Source organism: Dermacentor andersoni, chromosome 11, assembly GCF_023375885.2.
Source record: "Dermacentor andersoni chromosome 11, qqDerAnde1_hic_scaffold, whole genome shotgun sequence".
In the NCBI taxonomy this organism is placed as follows: Eukaryota; Metazoa; Arthropoda; class Arachnida; order Ixodida; family Ixodidae; genus Dermacentor; species Dermacentor andersoni.
The window spans coordinates 18,670,837-18,682,347 of record NC_092824.1 but is presented as its reverse complement, the minus strand read 5'-3'; the positions used below and the strand labels follow the sequence as shown (position 1 = coordinate 18,682,347).

At 50.9% G+C, this 11,511-nt stretch overlaps 1 protein-coding gene across 1 annotated transcript; it reads left to right on the top strand.

Annotated features, from left to right (window-relative positions):
- Positions 1-4,437: 4,437 nt before the first annotated feature.
- Positions 4,438-9,294, top strand: LOC126517697 (lactosylceramide 4-alpha-galactosyltransferase-like). The gene is made up of 2 exons (XM_055064404.1): positions 4,438-4,465; positions 8,323-9,294. The coding sequence occupies exons 1-2, from the start codon at positions 4,438-4,440 to the stop codon at positions 9,141-9,143; spliced, it is 849 nt and encodes a 282-aa protein (XP_054920379.1). The 3' UTR covers positions 9,144-9,294.
- Positions 9,295-11,511: the final 2,217 nt, after the last annotated feature.

Below are 11,511 nucleotides of genomic sequence, written 5' to 3'. Positions count from 1 at the left end.
CGATTAATCGTGCCAAGTGTATACTAAACAAAGACGACGACAAAATGCGATCGTTCTGCAAAATTTGAACAAGAACAGTGCACCGGTTAGCGCGAAATCTTCTTTTTTTTTTAACACGTGCAGCCAAATATTCAGGACCCTGTATTTGCCAAAACTTTGCTTCTCTGGTTTCAAACGGCTCGGCAAACTGATCATTTTAAACAAAGTACTGTTTTACAAATAGTTAAAGACCATCAACATTGGCCGATGCCATGATTCGAAGACACTATGTCTAATACAGTATTGAAACTCGATATTGAGACGATTACGTCACTGACGCATGCATCGACAAATCCATAAGAATTCCTCGCGGGAATGCGAGTGCTCCGAGACTCTTGGCGCGTTTCGATTTGGCACGGCCGAGGCGCAGTTAGAATGAAGGTGAGAGAGTGGGCGGGCAAGGGACGCGCGGAAAACGCAAGCAAGCAGATAACTGCGTCTGCAACAGCGAGGAGCATCAGAACAGGAAGCGTTGGAAGGCAGGCGAGCGCGTCGGTGGGCAAATTATCCGAGCAAAAAAGCACTCCAACAAGTCAACATTTCTTTCATTAACGAAATACAGGATTGATAGTAAAAACACAGTTCACTGCGGAGATTCCCATAGTCACAGTGTGGGGCACTTTTCGGAGTTGCTTGCCTCGTGAAATACGGCACTCTTGGTTTCATGGGCAGAGTATGGGCTTCATAAGTAATGATTACAAAAAATTCTCCACACTATATGATAATCACCCAGCGGGGAGTTTCTGCCCTTATTTTTCTTCGAGGAGCAATGGTTCCCACATGTCTCTTACGCGATTCCCGCACGCGCACAACGGCCTGCAAAACGCGAGCCAGATGGTCTCGTCACCTTCTTGCCGAGGGCGCCGTAACATCTAAGAGGTGCTATCCAGCTAATACCGTCACTCTCGTTAAGCCTGATGAGCCAAGAAACGGAGCACGGATCTCGAAAACAGCGCTCGCTTGTCATTAATATTTTGTTGTCGGACCATCACCATTGAAATCTAAACCAAATAGAAGTATCTCTTGCAAACGATAATACGAAACAGTGAAATTACGACGATGTGGGAGATGCGACGCGGGTGGCTGTCGCCTCGAATAAGTTACCGTGGTGCAAGCAACCTGTTGAATGATCCGGCAGTCTTGTGCGCCTTTTCGTTCCCTAGAACCTCCGCACAGGTGGGCCCCGGAGGAGAGCGCCTGCATCAGAGGTGATTGGCTTGCCGACAGTAGCTGAGTGACGTCATCTTCCCTCCTAGTTTATTCCTTCCTCCATAGTGCAGCGAACGTGTAGACCGAGCGTCCATTTCCGATTGGTATACAGACCTGCGCCCCCGCGCCGCGCTTCTATGTGCACGAGCTGTCCCGCACCGTGAGCGCATGCGTAGGTGTGTGGGTTAATGCTTGCGCACCGTCATGCATACATTTAATAGGTGGTGTGCAAAACCCATGAAGTTTCATACAACTACTAGAGGGAACTGCGGCACCAGCGTCTACGGGCGCGGCAAGCAGGGTGGTTCAGCCAGGATAGGAATGACTGCTAGTGGTGCACGGATTTGCCTAAGCTTCGCTCTTCTCGCTTTAAAGGGGACCTGAACCACCCGTCGCGCTCGTTAAATATCTTACAGTGACGCTTCACTTCGTGATTGTGTGTTACGCGCAAGCGTATGGACGGCGCGAACATGCACAACGAGCACGGCGGCGTCGAAGCACAAACGGAAAGGATGCGAACGCGGCTATTCTCCTCTCCACCTCCATGCGCCTTTCTCCTCCGGCGCTTGCTTCCCTTGCGATGACAATCGTAATTTCGCTGATTTTACAAACGGTGCTTCTACGCTCATCTATTTCACCGACGGTGCATCACAGACGGGACATCTACAGTCGGTGGATAGCTTATTCTGTTGTGAACATCTCAGCCAAATTTTGCAGTCGTGCGCGGCGCGTGGAGCTCGCAAGCGGAGCGCGAACCACCTTTTTCTCAAACGCTCTCTCTCCGATAAAAGCCTCCAGCTCGCATATTTCTGGATGCTTTATTTCGTAATACATCAGGTTCCCATACGTGGCTGCTGTTGGCCAATAGCTCACATCAACCAAGAAGGGTGTTTGTATCAGTGCGCTTTTTCCTACAGTTACTGTAAATATTTACTGACGAAGTTTAATAAACGGAGTGAAGTAAGCGAAAATCTGCTTTTGAATTTCTTTAAGGATTACGTACTTCCAGGGGAAGCCGGCCATTGTCGGCTCACGCTCGGCGATGGCCGCACACGCAGGAATTAAACTGTGGTCACCCTGCTTATCGGTGTCGTAGCCGTAAGGTCTCGTTAACCTCGGCTAGTTTTGAACACTCAACTAGCTGATAACCACGCGAAAATTAAGGTCAGACTACGCACACGCTTACCAGTGCATGCTCACTCCTGGCCCTCCTGGTTTGACGCCTTGGCAGACTACGCTTCGTATTGAGCTTTTGGTAGCTCTCCCGGGCGGACCGCTCTTTCCTGCTTCGCCTCCGCGTCGGCTGCTACAAGATGGCTGCTAGACCCCACAGGCTGCAGGGAATTGGCGACCCCGCGTGCAGCAACTGCGCCGATTAGGAGACGCTCGACCACTTGCTACTTCACTGCTCTGCCTTCGATGTGGAGCGCACGGACTTGTGTACAGTCTATCGGCGACTGGGACTGACTTGCGATACGGCGACCGCGCTGCTATTCCCTGCAGCCCACTCGTCCATCGTGAAGCACGCTCTTTCGGCACTGCTAGACTACTGCAATGCGACGCACTTGAGAGCGCGGCTCTGAGCCCCGCACTGACTTTTTTTTTCCCTTTGCCACGTTCGTCCTGTCTTTCTCTCCTTCATCTTTTTCTTCCCATTCCCCCATTCCCCTTGCGGTGCTGTTGAGGTGTCCTCCAGTGAGAGACAGTTACGGTGCTGCACTCATCTCTTCCGTTTCCTTTTCTAAAATCACTTCACACACACACACACACACACACACACACACACACACACTCTTCAACATGCGCAAGTTGGATGTCGCTACACTACCTGTTGGCCAAGCTGGTGTAGGACTAAGTTGGTCCGCACCACCTGGCACGGCCAGAGTGGAGCATATGAGCGCGAGCGTGCACTCAGACCTTGCCGTGCACAAACCTAACGTTGTGCATACGCACTACACTTACATTTAGCTGCGGCATGCTGCGTAACGTAGATACCACGACAGTTGGCTGAACGCACTGCGGCTCGAGGAGTACCACCGCGTTTTGACTACGTTTGGCGCATCGTCGGCACGAAAATCGGAACTAGTCGCGTCTACGTGAACCTCCAAGATCAAATTTCAACTGCGCGCCACGGTGACGTTTCCTAGGCGGGGTGTTGTGGGCACTCCACCCTATAGCCTTCGCAGCGCAACGTACTGAAGCAGGAACGGGAGCACAGCGAAAGGGATCATACGCGACCTTTGATAGCCAATAACTCCGCTTCTTCTGAACGCATTGAAGTACATTTGAGGCAGGGTATATCTGAAACAGTCTGTTAAAATGCATTTCTAGACTTTGAGTCCTTCAAGACCCCTTTAAAACAGGCCTGTGACTTTGCAAACCGATCATATTCAAAAAGGTGCTGCACTTTAAATAAATAAATAAGCATTAATAAAATTGTCCGAAGGCGTGATTTGTACACAGAACCTCTAGCCCAGAAGCCCAATATCGAAATCATTACCCCAAGGCTTCATTGTAAAGCGGTACCAATGCAATAGCAGCGATTATGCGCGTTCGCCGAGCCTTATTGCTTTATAGGTATAGATTATATATTACTTCGTAATTTAGGCAAATTAAGGCCAAGTTAAAGTGCAATAGGCAAAGCCACAAGAACATCTCAAAGCACAAGCACGAAGATCAGACAAACGGGGGCTGGACTGTCTCAGCGCCAGAGTTCCCTGTAGCATTTATTGTACAATACTTTTTGCCAAACACCATGCCTGTGACGTATTTCCGACTACCGTAATAGCTTCCGCCGCGTGCAGCGAGCAAAAGTATAGCCTTCGGGATTCGCATCTCTTTGTCCATAGTGCGCCACCACTGAGGCGCGAATGTGCACACACCCTATTTAGCCTTAGCCCTGTAGGCGCGCGATGTGCATGCGCTGCCGTTGGCAGGTAAGCATGACGACGATAACGGCGACAACTACAGCGACGGCGCAAATGCATCTCGAGCGTACTTACAGTCGCAATGAAAACATCAAGATTACCATCGCTATAATTGTTTCTTGTTTTTAGAGTGCAGCTCTTAGGCGCCCGTTCCTGCTTCGAGCGTTGGTGTTGCAATACCTCGTAACTGAGTGAAAGCGGAGCGCAGAGGCACGTGAAAGTGGGCGCGAGGAAGAAAGTAGAGGTCGAGACTACAGTGAGCATGAGGCGGGGGCCGAGGAGGAGCGGAGGTGAGACGGCCTGCGCATGCACTGAGTTATCGGCGGCCACGGCATCTTCAGCTGCGTGGGCGACCTCATCTCCGTTTCCGAGAGAGGGGGGGGAGGGCTACGCTCGCCCGCGGCGTCAGCTGCTCAAACAGTCCACGGTACCAGCGTGTGTGATGTGGATCGCTGCTCCCGCAAAGTCCGTTGGCGAGCGGTTGCGGGTAATGCTCGACGTGACGCTCGCTTGGGTGTTGTCGCCGCTGACACTGGTGTCAAGATTTCATCGCGATGAGGGCTACTATCGTCGCTAGTGGGACGAACGCGTTAGAATTAAGAAAAGCGCAGTGGCGCGTAAGACGGGCTGTGCGGCGACGATGGCTGCGATATGGCACCAGAGTAGCGCCTGTCTTCTCTGCGGAAACAAAGCGTTGAACGAGCTGCATGGCGGCTGCTATGAATCGCGCCCACGCGGTCGCCGCGCGGTGCCTCTCCCTATTAGCGAGGCGGTCGCGTCACACTTTGCTCCGTTTGCAAGGTGCCACACGAGACAAATTGTCTGCGCCAGCCACGCTACTCACAGCGTTCTCTTCGTAATAAAAGACTGTGTCGCATTGTGATCATAATTCGAAATATTGACACGCGCAATGAGAACAGGTATAGAGCTGCAATGACATTTGGAATTACGGAGTATCGTAATAGTGGGTGAATTTTTTTTCGACTTCCTTTTCAAATTTCGACACCACTGCTAAAATGAAACACCCGCAGCGGCGGCCTAGTGGCTATGGCGTTGCGCTACTAAGCCCGAGAGCGCGGGTTTGAATCTCGGCCGCAGGGGTCGCATTTCGATGGGGGCGGGGGTGGCTGGGGGGAGCGTGAAAGCGTATGTGTACCGTGCATTGCGCAGTCAAAACAATCCGGAGTCCTTCACTACGGCGTGACCTATAATCAAACAGTGGTTTTGGCACGCAAAAACCCTGGAATTTATTTATCTTTTAAATGAAACATTAGCCACCCACGCACGCGTACTCACCTTGCCTTTCCGCAATGCATGGCGCGCCGGTGCACGTAACACCGAGAAACGCGTCATACGACAACCGGACTCCCATCTCGCGCTTCCTTCTGGACACGTTGCGCCATCTAGTGGCAGCGCTGTTGGCATAAAGGTTGGTGCTGCAGCGCCTTCGTCAAACCGCCGCCGCCCAGAATGCACGCGATGACGCATTGGTGCCCTCGTAGGACGACTGGCTGGATGTGTGAAAGCGCCACGACCAATAACGGCATTGCGGACGGCCACAAAAGTATCTCCAATTGTATCGATGCTCATGATGCTTTCCGTATTTAAAAATTACAAAATACCAGCGTTTTCAGTGTTGACACAATAAAATTATGTTTTGTACTTCCGGTAATTGGTAGCCGCTGGCTTCTTCGTATATGTGCCGGCTTCCCCGCTGCACGAGATCGTGCTGTCGTTGATTATTGCAGGCGCTACCTCGGTACACGTCTGCGGGCTCCTCTGCGTCTTGGTGCACACATGGACTGCGCACAGCTGGATTGGCTTGAACGCAGTTTGACGAGCAGCGGGATTGTTGCGTTTGTCGTGGTCGCCATTGCGGAAGCTGTGTTAAAAGGGCCCTGCCAACAGTAGGTCACTTGAAAGGGCACACAAACACACACATACATTATAAATAAGTGTGTGTGTGTGCGTGTGTGTGTGTGTGTGTGTGCGTGTGCGTGTGTGCGTGTGCGTGTGTGTGTGTGTGTGTGTGTTTTACGCATTGGCAAGAGCACCGCACGCCTAATGCGAGTACGTGGGTTCGTTTATACGTTTATTCAATACGTTTATTCGATTCAAGTAACAAGTACCAGTAAATTCCCCTTGGTGTCTTTGTTTCTCTGCTTCTTATCATATGGCTATACATGTACCATTTGCATCGACGATGTTTGCATTGCATTCAGTAGAGGCGTAGTTATTCGCGATCAAAGCCTTCCATTTGCCTCCTCCGTGGTGCCCCGCGTCTTCAAAGGGTTGCACTGGGTTGGCTACGGTGGAGAGCGGCAGTGGCAGCAAAGCTTCGCGCACTGTGCGTCATGATGGCCCCCAGTCTAAATTTGCTTTTAGCTGTTCCCGCAGACGTCAATACTGCCGATTTGGCGCCTACAGCACGCTGAACTTTGGCTGAACTCGGAGGTTGCCGCCTAACCAGCCGTAGCTCCTTGCCTCGATGGTAAACGGTGCGGTGCATTTTTACCACCATCGTCGCCATCTCCGGCAACGGCGATAAGAAATGCGCCGCGCCGATTACCGGAAAAGGCGCCGCTTCGAACAAGTCCCAGAGTACGAACAGCGAAAAGACGCTCATCAATGCTACCGACACTTCTGTGCTGCCGATCACGCGCGAAACAGAAATGGGGCGTACGCTGTCGGTCGTGGGCGAATTCCGTCGATCCGCAACCGCCGCGACGTCGTGGGCTCTCCGCGACTGGATTCCAACAAGTTGGTCGCGCCGTCCGGCGCCGTCGCTGAGTCGCAGGGATCGGCGCGATGGGGGAGGGGCAATGTGTGACGAAACAAAGCGCCGTCAAAACAGGTGTTTTTCGGTTTTACCGCGCGTTGGTAGCACTGGGGAGCAATGTCGCGCGCCAGATTTAGCTATGTTTTAATAAGGCGTACCCACCATCATTTGCGGCTGAAGAGCTTCATAAACATTTTTCTTTTCTTCCGCTTACACAGTTCATTTAAAAGGAGAAGCTGCACTCTATCCAGGTCGGGGGAAGGACGCCGCCTTGAACATAAGGCACGTACACACTCGATCGCCACCGTTGTCAACCTCTTCATCGCTACAAATTGCGCCAGCTGCTTATACATGCACACTCAATAGTAGCTTGTTCTTCTTCAAAAGCAAATACTTAACCAGGAATGAAGTTGTGGCTTCCATAGTAACAACGAAACTAGAGTGTACAAAACGCAACCACCCCACCGACGCCGCACAAGCCGCACGCTCATAGTTGCGGTGTGGTGCAGGGCCTCACTCACCGCATCTGCAAGCTGTCGCAAAGTCTCAAAGCTTTTAAACGTTAAAAAATGGTATACCTATTCTATTATCGAATAATAATAGGAAACTTCGAATATTTCACTAGTCTCTATGTCGTTTTTATTTAATAATGCAGGCATGGATACTTTGTGAGCAGGAGGCAACCTGACGCATCGCTGCGACGGAAATCGCGTTGCCGCAGACGCGTGTGAAAGCTGTCAGCGAAAATCGCTCTGCGATGGGCACGGCAGAACGATTTTTTTCGTCCCAATCGCGCTATGTGAAACAGCCTAAAGTCCATCGTCGCTTAGACAACAAGATCGCCCCTTCATGACAACTATCCCTTTAGCAAAAAGAAACTTGGCAACTGAAAAATCCTGCGTAGCTTTTTTCTTTTTTTTTTTAAAGCAATTTGAACGCATTTAACGGGCTTAAAGCCGCAGACATAGCGATAGCGCTCGCTGTTGCGGCATACAAAGTTTACTAATCCAACCGAAATTTCAGCTGCAGCCTTTGAATTTAGCGTGTCGTAGGCGCCGAAACCGGAAATAGTTGCGTCTTCGGGAACATCGAAAACAAATTTTAAACTGCGTGCCGCTGTGACATTGAGTGGGCAGTGCCGGACCCGCCGTAGCCTCCTCGTCGCAAACCATTCAAGTGGCTGCACCCCGGAGGAGATGAAGGATGAACTTTGAATGCCGATAAAACCGCTTCTACTGAGCGATTTGAAATACGTCTTGCTGCAAAATATTTCTAAAATAGTGCCCTTCAATGTAAAATGCACTTCGCGATTTGGATGAAAAGTGTTACCCGGTGCCATTAAGCGTTTTCATTTGCGTTCTTCGGCAGGTGGTGGGAGGTCAAGCAAGCGGGACATTTGGCTACTGGAAACTTCCGGCAAAGCAACCCTGAACGCCAGGCAAGCATGCAGCATTGAATCGGCCGCCATCCACAATTCAGAATTTACTGTTCGTCTGCTGTCAACCGGAAATATAGGCGACGGTGGCTGCCCCTACTACAGCGTACTGCTAGATTTACCAAATTTTATCTGGGCCCAAGTCAACGTGAAGGCTGAATTAGCCGGTACCCCACTTGAAAAGTTGCACGTCAATGTTTCCAAATCGCCCTACGCCGTGATGCACCTCAGCGATTTCCTGCGGTACGTGTTGTTGTGGAAGCGAGGCGGTGTCTACCTTGACACCGACACCATCGTGACTAAACCACTGGCTGGCATAAGAAACAGTGTCGTGTACGCAAACGACGCGAGAAGTGGTGTCTGCAATGCGTTCCTGTTCTTCGACGCGAACCATGCTGTGCTCGACGCGTTCATCAACTGGTGTGCTCGCACGTACGCGCCTGATGTTTTCACCACGTGTGGCCGGGCGATCACGTCGAAGCTGCTCAATGACACCAAGCTTTCTCGCCTCGTCACCTTCTTGCACAAGTCAACGTTCGCTGCCATACGTTACCGGAACTGGAAGGCGTTGTTCTCGCCCAACAGGACGATGCGGGTGCTCCGGGCGACAAAAAGGAGCTACGGCGTTCACTTCTGGAACTTCCTGAGCAAGAGTACGCCTATTGTTCCAGGGTCCGGTTGCGCTATGGACTTTCTCGCCGAAGCCCACTGTCCCCGAGTGTACGAGGTAGCGTCACAGCGGCCGTACTTCTAGACGACGCGAAACACGGACTTGGTGTTTATCTCATTGAGAGCTGCAGGCACGTGCCAGCAGTGCATACTGCAAACGAAAACTTAGCCGTTATTGTTCTGCCTTAGCAGTGGCAGTGACCAATATGAATGTGAAGACACGCCTTTATCATTCATTAAAATTTAAAACTCATGTCAACGTGATGCGAGCACCCCATTGTGATGTGATGTTGCAACGTGACACGAGTTCGTCATTTTGGCTATTGTAAAGGTGTGCCAGCTAACGTAAGTCAAGCTGGTCAAAGAAAAAAAAGTGAAGAAAAAACACGGTTCACGATACGATTTTATGATCTTCGATGTTCGATCATCAGACCTGTGACGACCGAACGCGGTAGAACTCACAGGCGTATTTACCAAGGGGAGAGGGTAAGGGAGCGGGTGTGCATTTGCCTGCTCTCCCTGTCAGAAGTGTGGGGCGAGGGGGTGCGAACAGTGCCATTTGCGCTCCCCACTTGTGAAAGCGGCCACTTTCCGCTGCACGCTGGAAATTTCAACAAAACGACAGCTGAAGATAAACTTTCTCGTAAGAGGGGCCACGCATAAGTAATGCGTTTCTTTACTAAACGTCCCTTTGTTCCGCAGCCAAGGTTGTCTTTTGTGCCTCCTCGACTGTGGCACATGACGCGCGCAATTCGCGACGCACGCTCGCGTTGCGTAGAAGGCGCGATGCTGGGCAGTTCCAGCCCTAACGAATGTCCGCTCGCGCTACTCGCATCGCGCCCCATTTTTCGAACCGAGCTCTTAAAGGGTCGCAAAAGGTAAATATTAAGTCAAGCTGAAGTGATAGATTAGACCTCCAGAGTCTCAAAGGTGTCAATAATATCGCGAACACAGCCTTGAAGGCCAACTGCAACGATATTTTCGACCGCGTAAAAAGCCAAATAGTTTATGCATGCGGGAATCTCTGTGCAACATTTTACGCTTGAAGTGCAGCTTAATCCGTCACAAAGAGCTCGCAAAAATTTATGTTTTGCATAACGAAACTGAAAAAAAAAACTGTGTCATTATCACCCGGCGGAAGTGATGTACAATGAAGAATGTGGAGAACCAGCGCCCGTGCTGTCTGCTTTCCTTGCTTGTATTCCGTTCCGTTGTATCAGCACTGAACAGGTCCTGCACGTCTGCTAGTCAGAGAGTTTGTATACTTTCTTAACTGCTTCGTGCGCTGAGACAAGGCTGTTGCGCGTCCGCGATGATCTTTTAATGCGAAGTATTCTCCGAGTCCAGCCGGTTTTCTCTATCTGGCTGTCTACGTTCAACAGCAGGGACTCGGTGCGTTCTGCCTCCGCTCGAAGAAGAGCGTGTTGCGGGGGCCCAAACTAAAAGTGCGGAATAGTCCGGCATCCACGCGCGGCGAGGTTACGCTAAATCGGCAAAAATTGGACGCTCTAAAGTCTTGTGCGGCAGGCGCCGGAATGGAGCTTGTCCTACCTCACGCCGGCAGCAACTGGAACAGGGTGCATCGAGCGCTAGCTTGGCTGGCCAGCGGCATGCTGTTCGGGTTCACTGAAGCGATCGGGTTGCATTCGCGCCTGCGACAAAGAAATAAGAACTCGTTCGCTAGAGCTGCGGCAACAACTGATCGCCGCGCTGCTGCGGGTCTCGTTTAAAGCGTAGGATAAAATTTTAGCGACCTTGCCGTCTCTGGCATTAGGTATCCAACTTCACCGGCCGCTGCCTAGGATGCTGGAAGCGTCGGACTTGTCAGCCTATCTAGGGAGCTTACACGAAAGCAAAAGCTCCGTTTCCCTGTAGGCTCCCTACACCGATCAGACAACTACCGCCATCTGTAGTAAAGGATGACAGGTAGCTGAGGCTTGGCACGGCCGGACTAGACGGCAGGCATGTACCCCATGATTTCTTTTTCAGGAGGGTACAACCCAAGGTGACTTTTCTATGCAAATTAGGCGGGCACCTTTACTAGTACAAATATGAATAACGTCCAGCATTCGCCATCAAGACGCTTAAACCCGCAAAAGTGTAATGAAATAGGTGTACCTCACAGGTAGGCCTGCGAGATACATTTCTGCTTTACTTGGCAAACAAAAAACCCCATCAAATAGACTCGCGCACCAATGAAGCGCATGAAGAACGCTGCCAAGAACAAGTGAACAAGCGAAAGTCTTAAATGAAGATTTCAATACAAGAATACAACTTAAAAAAAAAAAACAGCAGCTAGCAACCAAGGCACACGCACGGGCTGTGAGGAGTTGTGTGACTCCGCCAGCCAATCACAGAAGCAAATAGAATCATCGTCATGCGGCCTTTTCAATATGGCGTCGTACTTGATAGCTCCGGAACGTGCGCAGTTCTTGAAGAATCTTTTCATTGGC